General features: G+C 31.6%; 1 protein-coding gene across 4 annotated transcripts in view; it reads right to left on the bottom strand.

Annotated features, from left to right (window-relative positions):
- Positions 1 to 632: 632 nt before the first annotated feature.
- Positions 633 to 23,999, bottom strand: part of LOC148616458 (small conductance calcium-activated potassium channel protein 2-like) — a 45,834-nt gene continuing 22,467 nt past the window's right edge. For 2 of the 4 annotated variants that reach the window (XM_088583511.1, XM_088583513.1), the window contains one exon: positions 633 to 5,997. In XM_088583511.1, the coding sequence (XP_088439637.1) occupies positions 4,612 to 5,997 (1,386 nt within the window). In that variant the 3' untranslated portion in view covers positions 633 to 4,611. Of the gene's footprint in view, positions 5,998 to 8,974; positions 9,111 to 19,838; positions 20,028 to 23,999 lie in introns of those variants that run through there. The other 2 variants (XM_088583512.1, XM_088583514.1) reach the window with 2 other exon arrangements.

Here is a 23,999-nt window from a genome sequence, read left to right as displayed (position 1 = left end):
TTTTCACTATAAACTATAAGTCACAATTAAATATGTTGTTATGTAAGCCTGACGTTCCCAATATTCGGCGTAACATGAAGAGCACATATTTTGCAATTACATGTATAAAATGTGTAATTACCCTATGGTCGATTCCATGGCCGAAAATGTTGTTTACTATTATGGCATAACTGTTGTAAAAACATTACTTACCCTGGTCAATTTGGTCTACAAAAATAATCAAGGGAACCAAGGTTCTAGCGGTAATCAAAAGAATGCAATCCGGGGAGAAAGACCAGACTTTGAAAACGGACATACACAACAAAGAACATAAAGTAACTAAAATCATACTTACAAAATAACAAAAGCAAATGAGCAAAACTCGGTGTACACTTCGTACCTTAAAATAGACATTTTGTACAATTTTTCGATTGCTATGAGTTGTTAATTGAAAATTGCAACCGTAGCTGTCTGATTAAAGTTTTCCTTTATACAATACCGGTATTTGTTTAACTCCACTGTTTTTTCTTGTTTTGTCTGTTGTATTTTTTATACTTCTGTTGCCTTAGACAGTAAATCTTGTACTGAAACAGTGATATTGTAGCTAAAATATCAGTAAAACTGTTAAAATTGCATAAAGTGAAAGGCAAATGAACAGTACATGATACTTCCAACATTTTATTCATTAACACAGCTGTGACCATTTGAGCATATCGATGTAAAACAAAATAAATGTATACACATAAACAATTCAAGTCACACGTTAATCAATAAATTATGACAAATTCTCTTGGTTAAACATGGAGATTTAGGCGAAAAGTGTGCCAGTTATATACATAATCGCTCTCTTTATTTATATACTTCCTGAGAAGAAAGAAGTTGACCAGTTTTTCACCCAGATATTTGTGACCGTTTTAAAAGGTCAAATTGTTAACCTTAAAAGAATATTAGCAAACGTACAAGATGCTAGAGTAATAAGTTCTTAATACAAGTTTATATTTTCCTGATATGAAATGAATAAAGTGGATATTTACACTGTAACTAGTTCCCATTGTCATCTTTCTACAACATTTAAAAAGAAAGCTATTTAGTAAATAATGTGTTTATATATCAAGAAAAAGCAGCCTCTTACTGTATGACGTAACTGGTTATTAAAAAAAGCCAGTCTCTAAAATATGATATATAAATGGTCATATTATATTTTATTTTTTGTTAGTATCAGATAGAGCTATTTGGTTCATTGAGAAAAACAAAATAGTGATCTTATAAACAAACCATTTTTTTTAGTGTTAGTATCAAGCGAATTCAATCACATTTTTGATTACAAAACAAAGCAAATATAAAACTTAATGTGGTAAAAGTGTTTTCAGTATTTATTTTGTGTGTATGTTAAGGTCATTAATCTACTTTCATAGATGGCTATATAAATTGTAGTATCACAAAATGGACGATGTGAAATATTGTGTAATTGTGGAAAAGTCTATAAAATCTGACCGTAACGTTGTGTTATTTCTAACGTTGTTCCATGTACATATATAAAACTATTGATATCATTTACTAAAGATCGCTTAAATTTTTCCTGGGCAGACACAAAATGTTGCGTAGTAAAATATTCAGAAGGAATCATAGAGATTTGAAAATCGTGAAACTTGCATATCGGAGAGTATCATCTCGCTTTATCTTATTTCAGTGAGTTGAAATCAATGTCTTTGGTTGACATTTTGCAATCTTCAACAACTTTCAATCGTTATCAAACCTATCACTGCAATAATCATGCATAAATTTCTTTGTTAAAACATAATAATTATTTTAAACTCCATAAAATGCTCGCATCTCCTCTAAACTAACTAGAATTCCATCACCACTGAAAGTATTATCTGTAACAAACGCTTTGTAATAAAAAGACATTTTGAGCATCATTTATATCTTAAATAACCTGTTGTGACCCAACATAATCTTCTAAAAAAAAACAGGGATGTATATAGCAATGTATTTCAAAATCATTTTTTTTTTCATTAATTATATATGTATATGTTTTGCATTTTTATTAAAAGCGCAAGTGTTCGGACTCTACGGGTTCAGTAAAAACACGAAAGGTGTGAAATATTAATAGGTAAAAGGGTACTTTTTCTCTTTTATTTAAGGTTGCCACCTTGTATGCCCCTCTTAAGTAAATAAGAACCTGTGATAGGACAATTTGTGCTGATATTGAAAATCATCATCAGTTCCAGGCTTGTTATGATTTCACCTTGCAAACATTGCATAATTGATTTATTTTATTATATTATTTAATACATTTTATATGATGTTTATTGTCATCAACTGAAAAAAAAGGTATTGCAGTTTGACACGAACGCAGAGATAAAACCCTGAACAGTTTATGACAAATATAGAAGAAAAAACATTATAGCTTAGAGATTTGCTTGAACTAAATGTCTGATATAATATAAGTTTACAACACAGAATAAAAGTGACACTCTGCAATGTGCAATAAGACATTTCCCCAATACTAGTGTTATACAATTATACATGATTCAAGTTCAGTTGAAAAATAAACATGTTAAAGAATACCTAGAATTAACTTTCTGTTGTAATTTCGTGAGGTTTTAGACTCACTGAACCAAACAAATAACATAAGGTAAACACTGATATTATGATCATATTAAAGAAATAGCTAGAATTAATATAGAATTTAAACAAGAACTATGCAGGTTGGCGTTTCCGCTTGCAGCATTTTAAACATTCAAGTCGAATTCTCTTCATTAATAATTACTGCACAATATTGATCTTGTTTCAATTAAATCTATATTTAGTGCCGAAACTTCTATTAATACATTAATAGACAAAACAATAACGATATACCTCCAAACTTTGACTTTGTTTATAATAAACCTCTTTATAGAAAAAAGTATAATCCCATCGACTAAAGCACGGAAACTGCCTTAATTTTATTCCCTGACCCAACTTGTAATAGAAATTGAAAATCCATTACATTTCTCAATACCCAGTAAACAATAAGTATGTTCAAAAAGGTACAGATATAAATAAAAATACATACTAAAGTATGTCGTGTATGTTTAACGGTCTTGCTTGTTTACAAAATAGAACAGGTTTGTGTAAACTTACTTTACTCTAATTTCAACGTATAGACATGTTCAGAGCCAATCAACCGTAATGTGACTACGAGTATTTTAAGTCTGATCAATTAATCCAATGTAATTATTATGAAATACCATTCTACCTATATCAGACAATAAATCAGTTATTAGGGAAACATTGCTCTTTTCGGGAAATAATAACAATTGTAAGAGTACATTTCAAGTTCATTTATCGGACTTCTTCTATTTAAAAAACGAGGAAATATGTTTTTATAGTATAAATACACGGCCTTTTCTTTTAGCACTGAAACATGTCAGCGGTATTTAAAAAGTTCAAAAATGCCCGAAATGGCCCTCAGGCAACACTTAATGCCGTTCAAATTTGTTATTGAAACAAAAAAAGCCATTTCACAAGTTCAATTAATAGAAATAATAGTGGTACGTTTACTAACAATATTGCTGGATGATGAAACAAATATTACAAATGTCTCTTGTAGAGAAAAAATGAATATATCACTTTAAGAAATGTGTATCAATTTAATTTATTCTATACTGACGTTGCAGTGATACGTAGTTTTGTATAGCTTTGAATTCGTATTGCATGGCTGTAATTTCAAAATGACCAGTTTACGAAGTATTGACATTTCTATACAAAAATAAGTAGTGTAATTAATTGGTTAATTCTTAACAACAACAAAAAAAAACATGCAAAACTTCTATTAATTACTTTGGAATATACATTACAGACGCAAATACATTTCTAAGCAACCACGTGTATTCAGTAATATTCTTTCTCAATAGAATATGATTAAAATATTCCTTTGCAGTATGGTCTAAGTAAATTTAATGTTTAAATAAAGATCCCTGTTTTATATGACCAACATTGTGCTCTCCTATGGAATGGTACTAACAATAGGTTTGACTGTACCTTTTAAAAAATAGCAATTAAAATGAACTGAACATTTTATATTTTGATGTTGGAATACATCTTTGAAAATGAAGCTTTCCAATTTTCAGCTCAGATTTTTGAAAAATTGATATTTTCACTCAAAAATAAGCCATGAATGAAATGAAGTCGCTTTGTAAAAAAAGTGAAGGAAAAAAAACGAAAATACTTCTCTTCAGCAGTTAAGTGATAGACTTTTTTCATAGTCAATAATCTTATAAGTGACTAAATACAGACTATTTCTAACCTATTTTCGCTTTCGATGAAATCCCCTATTGCCAAAACAGAAGCAGTAATTCTTCAATGTCTTTTTGTAAGTGTCAAACAGATGCTTCGAATATTTCACTATTTAAACAGATTTGATAAAATATTTGAAACTTGGATGAAGTGGTGTATTTTTTTGTTGTTGTTGCCTAGTGCACCGTATCAAATCTGTGGAATATTTGCCTGTTAAAGTATGACCTGGGTAAGTTTGACTCGGTAAATTGTAATTCTAACGTAATCCATGGCACCCCGTTTATGAAGCAAATTATTTAAATCAACCTACGGAGATTAAAAGTAATGGTTTAAATTTCTAGAATATTGCAATTATCTCTTTGCAAGGGTTGAATAAAGTCTATCCATTTTAGTAGCCATATCTAGGAGTTGGGTTTCCATGCTGTTGACCTGTTTTTTAAGTTCACAGTTAGAATCTTGCAAGTCTTCAACTAAACCATAAACATCATTTACAGCTTTAGAAATTTCGATAACCCCGATTGCACTTTCTCCAATTGACGCTTTTTCATTTTTTGCTTCCCTCATGTTTGATATTGCTTGTAACAGTTTGCCATGTAAACGAATTCTTGTCCTATCATTTATATTTTCATTACGTTTCAATCGCCACAACTGGATGACGTATTTTATGACGTCGGATGCCGCATGTTTTCTTTCTTTGTCAAGCTGGGCCCTAGACACAAAGTTATGGACATATTTTTCCGCTCTGGACTGTTCTAACTTTTGAGCTAATACAGCAACAAGTAACGCGGTTGTTCCTACTCCCATAAGACCAGTAGAAACTGAAACAAACCGACCACAATATGTATTAGGATAAATGTCACCATATCCAACCGTCAAAAACGTTATGGCGATCATCCACATACAGTTCAGAAAATGCGAATGCTCAGGGTCAGGATGGTAGTATATTTCGCAAGTCCGCATCGCCCATGTACTTGATAGCAGTATACCAAGCATGATAAGAATGAGAACTGTTCCAGGGTTTGTCGACATCAATGCTTTGAAAATGAAAACAGTATTAATTTTTACCTTGTTAAGTGCTCCAAGACTTTGCGTTGCCGTGTTCGTAAGCAGTCGACTATGTACAACCAAAAATTTTCCTATCAAGTAAAATCTCATCAACATCAGAATGGAAAATATAGCGTCAAGTGAAACTTTCTGCACTTCTCCTTTAGGACCAACGTAATTAGTCATTATTTTGCAAGGTAACGGGTGGATAGCAACCACTAGAAGCTCAATTAGTATTTTCAAAAACGTAGATGGAAAGTTCACTGCAAGTCGCCAGTCCTCTAAACTATTGTCAGTCATTGTAAGCTGGATTCCAAGTTTATGGTATATGATTACTGCAATCAAGAGGAAAAATGTTGTTACAGATATAACTCCTTTCAAAGCCAAAGATTCTAGCCTGTTTTTACTAATTTTGTCCTGAAAAACCAATTCGTTTTCGATCATCATTACAATTATTCCGATTAACGCCAATGCACATTCGAAGTTGACACACACGCGCCGTCTTCTAATCAGTAATTTTCGTCTATTAAGCCGGTAACTTATATTTTCAAACTTTCCACCTCCAGTACTTAAGACCGGCAGATCTGCGTTACTTTCACTCATGTTTTCATCAACGTATTTATTATACTTTCCGTTCCTGTTCACAAGGGGAATACCCGGATCCTCTATAACTGTACTACCCCTTATTCTATCCTGAAAGGTAGAAATATATGTTAACTAAAAAGGTTAAAGCACCTTATAGCTAGAAAATACTGGAATTTTACTTAATGTTTTAGAGTTAAATGAAAGTGATGCAGGAATTAAAAAAACACTAACTACACTTCTTGTATTCAAGCTAATTCTATGGCATTATCACAATGAAATCTTTACGCTGGAATACCATAATTTATTATTCTAAGGAATCGAACGTCTCATCATAATTGAGACGGGCATATTATATCGTTCGTCAGGTTCGCGCTGGCGCATGTTTTGAAAGGAAGGTTGTAATCCAAAAGAAGTTTTAGCATGCTTATCTTTATGATATTTCAAATAATACAGAAAATGTGCATTTGAGAGAAAAACATCTATACACAGGAACTGACAAAATTTAAAAATTTTGTATCTTAAAAGTACACGATATGGGATGTTTAGTTATTTCGCTTTTATTTTCGTCATCACCTTTCTTCCACCGTCGAATGTTAAATGTATTTCAAATGTATTTCAAGATACGTTGTGGAATTAACGCTGTGCTCAAGCTTATTCGGGCAGATGGGTTAAGAACAAATCTAAAATCGATGCTTTTGAATGACAATTCATCATCAATTATGGAAAATTAAATAAAATGACTATGCCAAACACTCGTCGTTACTTTCAAGAAGATATGCTATAAATGCAGATTAACAGATTTGCGAGTAGGAGGAGGTTAAAGTTCATTCCAATAGAAATGCATTTAAGTTAGTTGAAAACGTCCATCATTTTTTGCAATTGTGTTGTCGATTAGAAAATCAGCTTTTTTATATTCATATTCCAGAGTATACGTTGTTCATTAAGTGTATAAAATGTCTGCTAACAAATCAGATTAGAATGATACGGGCCCATTTGTTTAACAGAAACAACAATGTAGATATATATACTCTCTCAGGAAGGTAGCTGGGAAATAATTTTAATCAAGACTGTAATACACGATTACCAATTTCTCTAATGAAATTTGTAGAGAACTCGAAAAAATGTTCAATGCCTTCAAACTTTTCGCGGATATTCAATCTTTACCCAGTAATATAAGAAGTCCCTTGCGTCTTACACTAAAAAGATGTAAAAATCAGAGGTTCTAATGTTATAATAAATTTAAGCATTCTAAAAGTCAGATTTTTAACAACACAGTATCAATTTTATGAACTCAAAAAGCTGAAACTCATGCTAAAACGAGCGACGATCGAAAATTTAATAAGGTTGTGGTATTTAGGCACCGGTGCATTTATTATTTAATTTACATTAATTATAGAAGCTTGGGTAGATTTGCGCGTTCAAACTTTCGATGTTTTAAAGTTGTTCGTAAACAAATAAACCTTAGTTTGGATATTTTGAATAAAAGAGATCTACATAATTATTTATTAACAACCTTACCGTGTCATTTTCAGTATCAATTACAAAACTGCCGTTAATCTTTTTACTTGTAGGTATGATTTGCGAATATGCATACTGCTCAATATTTACAATTCCGAAAACTACCTTTTTTAAATGTTCTCTACCTTAAAGACAGGCCAGCCCATGATAATAGTACAAGCACGAGAAATACAAAAGCTTGATTTTTTATTTCGTTTTTCAATGGCAATAGTTTTGATATCGAAATGACGAACAAGTTAAAAAATATGAAAAGAAATATAAAAAGTCAAAAATAATTTTTTTGTCAGCAAAATTTCTCGTTTTTTTTTTTTCAATCCATGTAATGTTTAAAAAGCATTTGTATGAAATAACACCGATCCGTTGTGCTTTGTCCGAGAAAAATTCGATTGAAGGTGAATCATATAAATAACATCAATTACATACAATAAACTCCGTATTGTAACTGATTTAGGAACATTCTCCACACGTTCATCGTATTTTCAATTAAGGAAATGTAAATAAGCGATACCCAAATGAATCTGTTTGTTACACGAAAAAGCGTCAATTTATTGATAGGTATAATTTGGATATTACCGACATTTTATTTGCCCCATTTTAAATTAAAAAAGATCAAAATGCAGTGTAAATACTGTAGTGAAATGTTTCAATTGTTTTAAATATCGAACATGGCAGATTAAGTTGTAATGTAGAAGTAAAGAACTGGGCATTCATCGTTTGAAAGTATGTTTCTTGCCATTAACGTTTTCATGATAGCTCAAACAGCCAAAAAAAAATGTCGTTTTGGTTTTCAAGAGAATTAAGTCTTATAATATTAGAAGTCATCACACAACTTCGATCAAAAGAGGCTTTTGTAGGTCTCCTCCCATAAATGTATTGTGACGTCACATGTACATGTATGTAATAATAAAATTTAACAATAGCAAACATACAAATCACATTGGATATTCAAATGATTTATATTAAAGCGGATATTTCAGTGAGAAATATACTGAAGTGTGAGGTATGTAACGATCTATTAATTTGCAGAAGACTTAAATGAATTTCTCGTATTCAATTTATTCTTTTAAAACAGTAGCATCGACTCAAGTACATCTTGTGTCATACACGTGTATATAGATGGTATAACATGCTGTATTCTCTAGATTGTATAAAATGACAATAAGAATGTATTCCACAATTTTGATAAAAATATTGCGGGCTAATTTTGTTCAGTGGAATCATTAATGTTCATCAATGAATTCTTTTAAAAAATTGGAAATAAACAAAGAACAAAAAAAGTATAAAAATTTATTAAACTTTTGCATGTTGCCATTGACCGTTGTGTCATAAAATCATTTAACACGCCGCGATGCATAGACTTTCAAGTTTTACATCGATGATACCTCTGTTTGATGTGATCATTCAAAACATTTCTCTACAAGCGCAAAGATATATTTTGCGACTCATACACACTTAATAAGAATTAACAAATTGTAAATAGTTTTATATTTTGATTGCAGTATATTTACCTTTGATTATCACAGTATAGATAAAAACAACATCTAAATATAAAAACGTTAAAACTTACCACGTCACCATCAGCCATCTTCAGTTTGTGACAGATAAAGTTATAAATCACTTATAATTATTGACTCTTTTTTATTTTGATAAATCAATTCGGAATTTAAAGGTATCTTTCAACGGCAACATATGGCGTGACCTTACAAGCTTAAATATGATTTCTAACATTAACATAAATGACCGTTCAAACAAAATTTGATTGAGATTTTTGCACAATATAAAATCAACTCCATTGAAGTTGCTGAGATTTTTGTGACGGACGTTTACTGTCTAAATTCATAGACAAGGATATCGATAGCACGGGCCGAGTTGTCTTGTTCCATTGACTGGGTCCCAAATACAATTTCCTTGCCTTGGCTTGATTGTAGTATCCAAAGAATCGTTAAAAACGGTCATAGCACTCATTCAACACGGGCTGAAATTGTCTTATATGACGGTCCGAGTTGTCTTTTATGATGGTCCGAGTCCCTGAATATACAGTCGGAGTGGACCGGAGACACGGGCCGAATGGTCCTGGGCCCGAGTTGTCTGGTTTCCGAAGGATAGTACACACAAAAAAAAAAATCAAGTTTTTAGTCTCATTTAATTGGTACATAAGAATAAGGTATTGTTTTATATATTTTTACGCGGTAAAACACTTAACTGTAATAAAATCTTGAATAAAACATTTAATTCTGTTGAAATCAAAATATTTTGAATATTTGTATATAAAAATAAACAGAAGTTTGTTTAACTTGTTTGTAACACGTAGACTGCGAATGCAGTTCATTAAATGAACAGTTATTTTTACCGTCTTCTGGTAAATTCATCAATTATATTTGATGTGGTATTGAATCAATTTATTATTTTTTTTCATTAAATTGCACTAAATATAAAGAACTTGGAAATGAAACAATATTTACACCGAAAATGCCAGTCATTTTAAACAATGAATTATTTCTTTTCGGGTCAAATCCGCTAAATGATGAATGTAATGATGGTACAGAAATTTATTCTAAAGAGCAGAAAATTTAACAAATGTCTTGCAACCTATTTTTACTTATTTATTCATTTATCACTTTCCCCCACATTTTACTATTCTCATATTCATTTTGAATTAATTTTATCCATTCCACTGATCTATATTGTATACAATTTTATCCATTCCACTGATCTATATTGTATACAATTTTTTGTAATGTTATTCTATAACATTTGATTATTTATCAGAGCATTAAGTGTATTATATAAAACGTTAGATAAACTTGTTAAAGCGGCGAGTTGTTTCCTGATCTTTTCAATCATGTTTAATTGTTATGTTCTGCATTACTTTGGATCCCATGGGGACCAGTTATCCACCACTTATTGCGGACTCTGTTACGAATAATAGTTTACGTAAAGAATAATTAAAAACTCTTACAAACAACATCTGTTAGGAAAATTTAACAACACCTTCAGACATTTTGACGACATTTTGACTTGCAGAAATTTCTTTGAATAACGTGAAGAATGTATGTTCCTTGATCTTAGTATTCATATCAATAATGGTAAACTTAATACTAAAATTTAGAAAAAAAGGGGTAATTTTTCGTGCCCTGTCGTTAACTTAGCGCTTTAAGATGGTGATGTCCCCTTGACACCATCATATAGTGTTTACATATCACAGTTGGTGTGATTTGCTAGTATCCGTAACAATTTTTTTTTCGGATTTTAATGAAAGGAATTTTTATATAAAAGAGAAATTACTACATCAAGGTTTTTGATATTACAAACTCGTAAAATCTTACACAAAATGTTTTCCCTGATACAAAGAATTCATTCCCAAATACAGATGTACTTGTTAACAATTAATGCATAAGGGTATCTCCCGCCCAACACTTTGACAAAATTCTTCACAAAGCACAGAAAGCTCAATACTCACTTAATAAGTTAACTAAACCGTTTCATAGGTTAATTCGTATGTGATATAGTTATGATATTGTTGTCAAATCGTTATAGATAGCATGTTAGGGTATTCACATAGAAATTAACACATAATATTTAAAAGTAGTTTTCGGCAGGACATGGGTTGTGTCCTTATTGTATGACATGATGTACCGCGGCTCTCAACTCCGAATGCAAAGAATTTGTATGTATTGTTTCGTTTTCAGTTTCAGTCTTTTTTATGTTGCTGGAGTATTTGGGGACAACCTTTTCGATCTCTGTACCTTTATATAATGTTGTTTTGGAGCCAGCGGCAGCCTGCCATGTGATATGAGGGTTTCCTCTTCACTCATTGAAAACCAATAGATGGCATTAAGCTGACATTTTTCATCCCGGTAAGGTTGGTAACTCGTTGACATATTCACCATACCCATATTCTCGTTATATTTGTACTTTTTCATGAATATGTTCAAACTAAACTAAGATTGTTTGTGACTATTACAAAATGTATGCAATATTTACAATTAATAAAGCGAATAGTTTTTTTTAGGAATATATATTGTTTATAAAAGATGTAGATGTAATATTGGAACAAAGTCAATGCTTAACATGAACCTCTCTTGGCTATAAAAAGACGTGAACCGGATAGATTTTTCTGTCCTTGAAATAAGATTCAAGGTTTTTTGTTAAAAAACCACTCATTTTGTTCCAGTTGCATTATTTCTCCATCGAGCGTCGCAGCAAGTTGTAATATCAGATATTAACAATGCAAACAACAAAAAGTGCGCTATTTAAACAGAAGAATCTTGCATGATAGTGGGCTTCTTTATCATATTTGTGGCAATAATTATTCTTCCGAGACACAATAATCTAAGCCATAAACTATCATTCCGTCAATGTAACGCGCAACTAAGAGGCAGTAAAATCAATCAGGATATTTCCAACTAAAAATATAATTTGTCCTGTGATAAACTTCCCCCATTATTAACTTAAGATAGCAAAATAGAGTAGTTTCGTATTTACTGGATTATAGCTGACATTTTATAACATATGGTCAAAAGTTTCAGCATTCTGTAGGTTGCACATCAAGTTACATTTATTTTACCGTTTATTTGGTACGGAAAAAAAATACATAACATTTTAAATTGTTTAAGACCCGAGATTGATGAAAATGTAATGTTGTTAAAGATACGAAACTAAAAAGATCCTTCCTTTATATTACACTTGGTATTACAACTTCCTGTCAACCTAAAATCGGGTTCACAGTGCTTCTAAGGTCAAAGTTTAAATTGGCATTGACTACCAATATGAGGACTTCGCCTTCTATTAAATTATATTTTTGGAAGGCTCTTCGTTGAAAAACGGTTAAATAGATTATAAATGGTGGCAACTATAAATGACGATTAGATATGTCTAGGTAAAAGATATGAATAATAAAAAAAATGCAATTTGAGACTACCAGAATATTCGTACTTTTTCAAGTATTCTAATAATGAAAATGCCGATCTTATTTTTAAAAAATGCGATACGCTGTATGCATGTTTTAAGAAGTAACTTCTTATCAGTAGAATTAAAAGGATTAAAACCAATTGTATAGGAAGATCGCGATAAAAAATAAAATATCAACAAGAAAAGATTTCTCACCAAACAAACTGAAATAGACAGTCCCAAGAAGCACCAAGAAGTAACATATGCAAGACAAGGAATTAAGCATTAGAGTTTATGTTTTTTTTTTTAAATAATTTTGAAAAACAATCTACATGTACGAAATAATTCGTACAGACAGGTTTCACTGTATTTTGATTTGTGTTCGAGAAATCCAAAGTGTTTGAGCCATTCGCGTTTGAGCGATTGAAGTTGGTCTGTATTTGGAATAAGAAAAACAAATGAGTAAACATCCCCATTTAAAAGGTAAAAGGAAACTAAATACAAATAAAATACAAATAAGACGAATTAAAAACTATAAATGCGGTCCAAATTTTCGGCATTACGGCCTTCATTGGGGGAAATTTCAACTCACATTCGTTTTTAATTTTATTTTGTAGACGCTTGGAGATAAAAGTTAAGAAATAAAGGATTACTAAAGTACCCCTGTATTATTATTTAAAACAAACTCTTATCAAAACCATATTTAAAAGCAAGAGTAATAGTTAATCAAATATTTAACAATATGTCTGATTTGTTTGGAAGTGTGACGACATTTAAGTCTGCAGTTCGAATGTAATTACAAAATTAAAAAAAAAAGTCCTGAATTAATAATTGCTTTGTTTCGAACTTGAGGTAAATGTTTGTAATAACATGGGTTGATTTTAGTATTTTACAGCGTTATGCGTGCATAATTTAATGATCATAAACTGTTTTGCGCTTCAATATTCAAGTAGCGTAAACTGTAAAAAAAAAAATGCTGTTTTGCATAACAAAATTCATATCTTATGACGATATGCTCAGTCCCAGACCCCAATACATCTCAGACAGTATTTAACAACCAGTAAGCTTCGCTTCTTGTAGGATGCAAATGCGCCTACTACTCACAAACTGATAAACTTTATCATTTTGCATTATAAAGTGACAAGTCCTTATTACATCGTATCAGTATCCTCATAGATCAGATTGTAAATGGCACCAATACATAATATCGTAAAACGGAAACTTAATACTGGTACTCCCAAAGTGTAATTCGCTGAGATTGTTAGAACAATTGATTGCTCTGAAGGTTTCTTTAATATGATTTATACTCCCAAAGAATTGATTTTGTCAAAAGAACATTGTTCATAATTAGTTCAGCGACACTCACACCAGCGAATTACAGAATAGTTTTCTTTCTCTGTAATCGTTACCTAGCAAAACTGCAGAATGGAAACTGAAGTAATGAGAACACTTAGCATAGTTCCCTGGTATTCAACAATATAACATCTAAATGAACTGTCCCTTACTACCATACATCGTGCACTAAGTTACAGTCCTAGATTTATCCTACGAGGAGGAATGACCCGGCCAGCTAAAGCTATATTTTATATAGCCTAGCTGGCCGAGTGGTCTAGGGCGCTGGACTTTGTGCAGGCGGTGTTGCTATAGATGTCACAGCGGTACGAGTTCGAGTCCCGCGGAGAGAACGACCAAAAATTTGCAACTAACATCGTTGGGAATTTTTCAGACCTTTCTATACGTTTACATATCTTCCCTGTATCAATTTGATCCGATGGAGCAGTATAACGAATAGAGTCGTCACATTCTGAGACGTATATGTATATTCCGCAATAACAACGCAAATAGGCTTCTGGAACAGAGTTATCTTGCTACAAGATTGAAGTCATTTTACTACAGAAGTTTTATGGTTGTCATCATGAACTCGTGGATCGTTATGGTGTATCCATCTGCACCATGAAAACTGAATTCAACGGGTCATAGTTTTCCTTTCTTCGTTTGTCTACCCCGGACTTGACTTTTTATGAGCAACTCGGTGGGTGTTTTGAGAAAAAAACAGAGGACGCTTACCCTACCGGTGCACCTGGTCCATGCTCCTAGTTTTTAGCGGAGTCCGAGTTGCTCATTTGCTTTGGTTACTTTGTATGTATGGTTTATGTTGTGTATGTCTGTTTTCCATGTCTGGTCTTTGTCCCTGGATTACATTCTTTTGATTACCGCTATAATCTTGTTTCCCTTGATTACTCATTCCCTACATTTCGCATTTGTCTTTTTTACTTGAATTAAATGAAGTTACACTGACCTGCCTTGGCTTAAGAGTTAATTGTCTGGAGATCATATTATAAACGGTTTCAACTGCATAAGAAAGAAAGGCAGGTTATTACTAAGGAATCACATGATAAGATATTAAAACTTTCCATTTCTTGAACTAAACACTTCAGATACCTATGTAGTATACATTTCATTATAAACAAGTTATTTTTTTAAATTTTTTTAGCTGGCAGGATATGGAATTAAAGTGGCCTTAGCTGAACAACATCAATATTTTTCCCCAAATGAATTATTTTGTTTCATTAGTTGTTTAAATGATCGTTCCGTTGTTTGCATGTGGCCACAAAGAAAGTTAAAAAATATGTGGGCTAGTAATAAATGAGTTAACTCATACCGCTCTGACCATCCCTCAGACAATGATTATGCGTATATTTGCATTCACGTTTTGAAAATTTATTATTATATAGCTTCAGCAAGGATGTAAAATTGGTTTATTATATTTTTCATTTCCAATTAATTATTGGATCAATTGAAAGCCTTATTGACACTAGACCACGTTTGACATTCAACAGTTTCTATTCAAGATTTCGATGAGTGACGTCACAAAGACGTTGACTTCAAGAACCGAATTGTTGAGGAATGAAATAAAATTAAGGAAAAGTTCCTTTTTGAACATATTTTATTCGGGGATATTCAATAAGAACATCATCGTTCCATATCTAAACAACCTATTGTTCCGGAAATATAGTACGTCGAAAGAAAATTTGACCAGTTGAGATTTCGAATGGCGTGTATAATACTTCAACCGTTCTTTTTAAGCTATCAAATCAAATCGCATACAAGTAGTATACTGTCACTGACTAAATATATTTTATGAAGTGACATCACTGACGTTGTTTACCTAGATGTCGCTATGAAGTGACATCATTGACGTTGTTTACCTAGATGTCGCTCCTCAAACACAATCTTTTTACTGACATTACGAGCTTTTATTTGTAAATATTTCGATGCCGTATAAAGACAATAATAGTGAACTGACCTGGTAGAAAATTTAAATTTACAAATTCTGCTCGAACAGGTTCAAATGAGTACGTTTCTAAAAACATCTTACGTTTATCAGTGTTTTATCGTGTCAGTGCACTGCTATGCTATTGTCTTCTCATCCATGGAGTGAAATATGTAAGCTAATGATGCAATGCTTTGTCAACCTGACAAAGGACATTATCTATTGATGTAGACCTGAATATTGAAATGGATATGAATTTTTATTGCTTTCTTAAAAGCGCAATTTAAAAAAAAAAATTAAAATTCAAGATAACCAAAACAGAAATTTTAAGTACTGAATATAATGAAATATTGCTGTTTTCATACAAACAACAGCGGTTTGTTGTAACGTCAGACACGCTGTATGTCGCATAGATTTTTATGACGTCAAGCGAATAGTAAGAAATACACTCGGAATCATTAAAAGTACAGATTACTATTGCTAATGAAATCTATGTAACGGATTTGTCGTAAAATTAATTATTTGGAGAAAAGGAAATGTCTATCTTTTAACAACGATTTAACAAAAAAAGGAAATTAATATCACAAAATGAATTATGAATTTACGAAAATCATAAACTGTTGATATACCTTACGAAAATGTAATTTCCAATTAACACGTTGTTGATTTTGCACTTCGATAATTTAGTTTTCCGGAATATCGTTTCCTTCTCAGTGGAGCGCCACTGAACTAAAAAAAAAACACTTGTTAAAGAATATTTCTAATTTTCATGGTAACTAAAAGTCTTTGGCATTGATGAAGACATAAACAGTTGGAACTTTTCTCAGACTTAATTTATTTTGGAGGCTGAATTCAATTTGACCCAGCAATTTATTGCAATGCTGCAATTTTATTTATCATAATTAACATTGTACGCTTCACATTTCAATATTGTGATAATCGGCTACGTTTCGTCACTTGTGATTGCCTAAAAAAGGATAGCGAGTTTTTTGCGTTTAAAGAAATGGAGTGTCTTAAGCGTGGAAAGGTTAAAAACTCTAAAATGAGTATGTAACCTACAGACATGAAATCGATTCGGAAGGAGATGCCTTTGGCAAGTAACACACATCATTTCAGTGCAAAACAATCTGATTGGAATGGTTTGAAATTTACACGAGCAATTAGCAATATTTTATCTTTGGTCTTTGATACATGTAATTCCAAATTATAAAAAAAATCCCGGTAAAACAGACAATTTTACACACTGTTATACCTTATATAAAGAAATTTGTGAAACTGGAACTCTTTGTTGTTGTTGTTTTTATTTTTTGTTGTTTTTTTTTAGCAAAATTTAAACTTGCTGTGTTCTTAAGGTTTTCCTTACATCTTCATAGAAAACAAACCACGGTTTTCACCTTACATATACATACCAATCAAAGGATAGTTGTAAAATATGACACAAAATCATGGCAACTTGTTAGTCTGTATCACTAGGGACCATAAAGATGGTCCTAAAAATTGGAATCAAGTAGAAATTATAAAAGAAATTACCGTGGGTGTTTTGTACCTGTGAAATTGAGCAGACAATGTAAGACCTAATAGAGTATTTAAGAACTGAGACAATACTTTAGATTGCCCAGACTGTTTTATATGGTAAATAAATACTTATTTTCTCCTTCAACGATTAAAGGCTCTTGCTGACAATAATTGAATAATATAAAAACCATTCATATGTCAATATTGTAACTGAACATTCAGTCCATCTATATAAAATTCTGACACATCCATCGTAACAAAGGAAGCTTCTCAGTCTACATATACTATTATTTTAGGTTATGATAATCCTCTCTGTAGTTTAGTATTAAGATCTGTATATTTTAGAAAATTATACATTCATCTTCCACTAAAATCAAACCAATAAAACCAAATCAAGACCGATAACTCTTACACAATGCCAATTTCATACATAATCTATGTATTTTTATCTCATGAGAGCAACAACTGACAAAATAAGACTGATTATGTAGTTTGTAACTGTTTCTAAATTAAAAATTAAATTGAATTTGGTGGTTTTATTTGTTTTTTTACATGGATACGTGTATCTCTTCCTGTCTGATCCCACTAAAGTGGTCAAAAGCCCATTACTTACAAACTATAATCGCTCTAAGATTTATTTACAGATGAAGTTTTCTGTTGATCCTTATCGTGGTATTACCCGGCATTTCAATCGTGAACAGCATAACTAAAAGACTAGACACCAAAAAAAAAGAAAAAAAAAGATAAAAACATCGGTTGTTGGTTAAAATTTATTTGTGAACAGGAATTATTTGCATTCAATATGTGTTATGAGATAAATCTAAACTTTCTGAGAGTTATTGCCAAATGTAAGAAGAAATGCCTTTGGAATTTCTAAATCTTACGATGATTTAATTTTGTACCTAACTAATAAAAATAAATATATACTACTAATGTCTTTCAGAATCGTCAACTTGTTTTTGTTTTTTTTGTCGTTTTTTTTTCTTTTTTTTGTTTTTTGTTTGTTTTTTGTTTTTTGTTTGTTTTTTTTTATATTCATAATTCATTATGTGACACCGTATTTCTTTTTGAAAACATCGATGTTGTAAAATATAGTTTGTGAAATGGTCATTTCATTTTTGTACATAAAAAATATTTGACCATGAATCTCCTCCATAATAGTTAGAGAATCCTGAAAGTGTAAATAACTTAACTTATATTCGAACTGCATTTATTTAAAACACAAGAAGAAATACGAGTATCAAACTGTATGTCTAATATTAACCGTAGTCATTGGGAATAACGGTACATACTACGATGGCTATCAACAAAAATGTAAATGAACAACATTCAGGTACCGAACAAAATACATGTCACACTCTGTGGAGAGAAAGGAAATAAAATATTGTATATGTTTGTTCAGCAAAAGGCAGATTGGAATGAAAATATCGTTAATCTTTATCGTAAAATATTTTAACACGTCTACTCTTTAATGGATAAAATACAATAAAAACCTATTTATTGCCGAGAAATCGAATGTAATATAACGTGGTGGGCGGACTTCTGATATCAATTTGTTATTTTTGAAGTATGCATTTTATCCTTCATTTTTTCATGCTTATTCGATCATAGATGGCTGTAAATTGGAAATGTTTGAACACCGAACACTTCACTACTTCTTCTTGTATCACTAAAAGCAAGTCGATAGTACCACATTCAAATAAATATTGTTCTTATTCAGATAACATGAATACTATACAAACACGTACTTAAATTGATTCTGACACGCGGAGTAAATTGTGAAGTTTAACTTAAAACTACTCATTCTTAGATAATCCTAAAGCTAAAAAAAGTAAATGTATCAATGAAATTAAAACTAAGTTTGTTGGTTAACCAGTTTTGGATTACTTTGGAAATTGAAACACTTAAACAAGTGGTCAGCGACTATTTAGTGTTAAAAAGAAAGTAAAAAAAACCCAAACAGTTCGGGCAGAAAGGACATAATGAATAAGGCAAAACCAGCAAATCAGAGGACCATCAAAATAAGATCTAGGGTCGTCTTATCCATAATATTAACGATAGAACATATCAATATAATAGCAGATACAAATGCAACCAACGTATACAACATATGCCACTCCCGTTGCACGAAGAAACAGATAACTTCATACCTATTTTTAGGATTAAACGCCAAAGTTAAGTAGTTTCTAACGATAATATTAAGTTATTAAAATGTTAAAATAGAATTAACAAAAGGACTGGATCGTTATGAATGAAATTTTCAACAATGAAAGTATGCGTATTGGTGTGAAAGATTGTGTTAAATTTATAGTCTCGAGAATTTGGCATTGTTTCCAAAAGAAAAAATGCATTTCTTGAAATGACAGTTATAGTACAAAAAAAATATTAAGCAATATACTAGATGAAATAGACATGGAAATTTGAATGAATGTTATAGATTTTTTTGTACTTTCGCTATTGCCGTTCAACGCTCCGAACAGCGAGCGTTTCTCAATAGAGATTATTATAGAAGTTATCATTGACTGTAATGGAAACATGATGAAGCTGAACCGCTTCATAAACAGCTACATTGTAAATCTAACGTTGTTTAATAAGAAAAACTCCGTTCTTTACGAATATCAAAATTTGGATACGACGATTTAAAGTTTTGTTCTTGGGTTGCAAACTGTTTCGCTATAATTTCATTACCCAAATTAAGTTCGCGTGTAAATGCGAGATTTTTTTGTTTTAACAAAATACTAATTTTACTTACAATTATATCAATAAATACTTGACGTATTCTAAGTCTGAAATCCATGTATTTCTCCATTCTTATATTGTTTTAATGTTATATCCATTCAACAAGACACCATCACACCGAAACATTAATTTATGCTTAACTCGATCTTGTAGGTCCCTCCACATAGCAATTGATCTTAGAATTATCAGTTTTCTTTCTTAAAATCAATAATTCAAGAAATGAAGGTTTTTAAGGAAACAATGCTCTCCTAAATATAAATGCTGGTTATCAAACTACAGCCAAAAATATTGTCTTATTTTCCCATTGATTTACGAGTAAATTGATTAAATATTAGATTTATTTCAATGATCAAACGTCCATAAAGACTGTAATTAGCGAAAGAAGAATAGAAACACTTAATAATCAATCTTAAGATTGATTATACACCTAGAGTTTCAATGAAAATGTGTTTTATACTACTTTTGAAAAAAGTGTACCGTGATATTGACAAATGAGTAATGTGTAAGTACAACTACTGATGTCACGTTGAGGTGTGATGATACCAACTGGACTGGAAACATGCATGTATCTTCAGTTTCGTCATAGAAATGTCATACAAAAACGTTCTAAGGATTTCTTCATTTGAAGTTTTATTTTCCCCGTCTTGAAAGATTTGTCATTGTGTTTTCAACTGAAGTCTAACATTTTTTCTCGTTCCTGAGATAACTGTTGGAATCATGGTTGTATCTCGTATCTCGTTATTTTCCGTAAGCTTAAACTTAGAAACATTTCACAGGAATGATTATTAAAATGAGTTGGAAGTCTGGGCATTATGTAATACATTGTACGTTCAACTTTCATAGGGTGCATTACGCTTCCACACACTACGTCAAAATCAAATTGCACACATACTAAATTTGTTTTTGAGATAATTTGCGCACCGTTTGTTCATGATAACATCTATATATCATTGAGTTACACGGTTATCAGAGCTTCCATAAACAGTTGAACAAAATGTTACGCGAACCATCCTTACTTCTGGGACTTCATGCATGGTGAAAATTTAGCGTGTCCAGACAAGCAATATTACTTGAATTTGATCAGTCTATCAAAATAAATTGTTTTTGGACAAAAAAAAAAACAAGAAAGAAAGAAATCCAACCCAAGTATGACCTGAAAAAATATAAAACTGTCAACGGGCATCTGTAGTATAGCGCTACCTGACGCCTAATCAGCATGCCGCAGATCGGGGAAAATATATCCCAAAAAGGGGATTAAAAACCAATCTATCACAGTAAATGTAACTTATCTTGAATTGTGATCTCATGCCAATTCGATATCGGGTTTTCTTTTTACATATGTTTTGCTTTTAAATTGATCACATAGGGTTGCAAATTAAAAAAAAACAAAAACAAAACAAACAAACAAACACCTGGTATTCGTACTTTAGTTTGATAAATGCGTAACTGATAATATGTTTTCAATCAGTATTCTTTATTTTTTCATCTAAATTTCGTAAAGTTAACCTTTCAGTTGAAGACGGTTATTTTCAGATATTTGCATTTTTATGCGGTCTACCAGTCTCTAGGATTTCAGGTCAAGGGCATAAATAAAATCAATGGCCGAGAGAAGCAATGCAAGAGGGTTTTAGGTGTACCTTGTGCAAAAATCAAGGTTTTACATAAAGAAATAATTTATAATCCCATTTTTTGGATGGGCGTACGTCGGGTTAGTCCCTATGAATACCGACAGATATCTTATTCTCATAAACCATAAATACAATGATACAGTAGAGACATTACATAATAATGAAAAAAAAAACAATACGAAAACAAAAAAACAAAAACAAGAAAAAAAGAAAGAAAGAAAGATAGACAGGAAGAACAGACAAGACAGACAAAACACACACACACACACACACACACACACACACACACACACACACACACACACACAATTCACTCTCACCCCTGATTCTCAAGGAAAACATTTACTTCTTTAGAAGGTTAAATTGTAAGCCTAGAGAAAATCTGTTTTTGTGATGCATTTCATAAATCTACATAGTTTTTCCAAGCTTATTGTATTTTGGGAACACATAATTTGTTGGTATTTTAAGATATTAGGTCGTGTTGACAGGCTTTTATTAACAACTTTGGTTCTTTTTCTACTGAATACAGGCCTGCATTCAAATTCGGCAATTTTTGTAGCACTACAGATAAGAAACATGCAAAATGTGATTCACGGTTGGAAAGCCTACATTTGTTTTGTTATTTTATTTCAAATGTTATAGTAAACAGGAAGTAACATGTGGCTTTTTATATAACCCTTGTTCTCAGGAGATAAAACAAAATATAGAATGTACTGTATAATTCAAAATTAAGGGAGATAAATGATACTAAAATACAACAGAAACTGTTGGACTTTCAATGTGGATTATCTCCTAATAACAGACAGATAGGAATGAGTAAATATACATTTTTACTAAAGTGTAAAGCTAGAGCTGTATAGCTATATATCATATAGAGCTATAAAGCAGCTTAAATTCTTAATTACAAAAATAAAAATGAGTAGCCAATTTTAGAGTGTCACATATTACAGAATGTGCATGATTCTTACAAAGACTACTACTTAAGTATTTATTGTTATAGCGTCATGACAATATCCCCGTATAGCCAATGGTAAAGTAAGTGGAACTGGGAAATGTCGATACAATTCTTTCAAACAGAGTGATAGTCAGCGGGCCTACAATAAAAACGGTGGATGAAATTCCACATCCAGAGTTAGAAAATAGCTATATATCAAACAGACTTTGCAAGATTATTACAGTTTCTAAGAAGGCTGACTGTAGCGTCTAGAGTGAGTTTCTTAAGTACAAGTCCACATACAATTCAGACACTGCATATGGTAACGTGATTTATGGTGTAGATAAACCCACCAAACAAATTATGCTTTTTTCAGTCTACATATGCTATACATTCACACAAGGACAACCATTTCTGGATTTAAATCTGCACTTTTTAGAAAACCACACATTTATCTCTCACTAAAATAAACCAAATCAAATCAAATCAAGAACGATAACTCTTGCAAAAACCCAATGTCATGAACAATCTATATAATATTTATCTCAAAAGACCAACAGCCAAATGAAAAGCTAAGATTGGTTATGTGATCAGTAACTGCTTCTAAACAAGAAATACTGAATTCGATGGATTTTTGACATGCATGAATCACCTTCTGTCTGATTTTTTTAAATAAAGACTGCTGCTTAATACATCAGAATTATGAATATACCTGTTAGACAAAACATAAGTGCAGATTTGTTGTAGGTGCTATCGTCAGAAAGTAAGCCATGAGGTTATTTGTGAGACGACAGTCTTCCATGCGAGTTGAAAATGGCTATTTGTTTATAAACAAGAGGCTCCCAGGAGCCTGAATCGCTCACCTTGTTGACTTTTGCCTTTCAAAGCCAATAAATTAAACAAGAAGTTGTCCAACAATTTTGACTCAAGAAGTCTTTGGTAGGACTTATCACAAGATCTTTTCAACAATTGAAAGTTTCTTTTAATCTATCATAGTTTTCAAGATATTGACTGAAAACTATTAAAAAAAGTCATTTTTCGCCTTTCAAGGGCAATAACTCTTACAAGGAGTCTGAAGACTTTTGTAGTCCTAATAATATGGATTATTTCAGCTATTGAAAGAATTTGGATAAACCTAACTGTTTTGGAGATATATGTGAAAAACTACTGTAACGGCGGCCATGTTTTTCGACGAATCAAAAATCCCCACATCAGTTCTATGCAGGATACCCAAAGGAACATTCATACCAAGTTTGGTTTCAATTGGTCAAGTAGTGTCAGAGGAGAAGATTTTTGAAAGAAATAATATCAAAAATAACAAAAATCGTTGAAAAAGGGGCAATAACTCCAACATGGCTTAACAGATTAAAACCAAAAGTTGACCATAGATAGATCTCACCATGCTGAACACTTTTGTCCATGTCAGAATTCAGCTAAACCATACTAACCATCCGGTAAATTTAATTTAAGAAAAAACTCGACCCTAACTAGATATCATTGAGATGGGAGCCATCTCTGTGGGCCCGCTGCCAATAACATGTAGTAAATAAGCTGATACATATATGAAGCATTATTTGAAGTTATTATATAGTATCGTTATGTGCGATTTTAT

This window comes from Perna viridis, chromosome 5 (genome assembly GCF_037379345.1).
Source record: "Perna viridis isolate PV_CMFRI_1.1 ecotype Kerala chromosome 5, ASM3737934v1, whole genome shotgun sequence".
NCBI lineage: Eukaryota > Metazoa > Mollusca > Bivalvia > Mytilida > Mytilidae > Perna > Perna viridis.
Note: the sequence above shows the minus strand (reverse complement) of the source record. Positions and strands in the feature narration are given on the sequence as shown.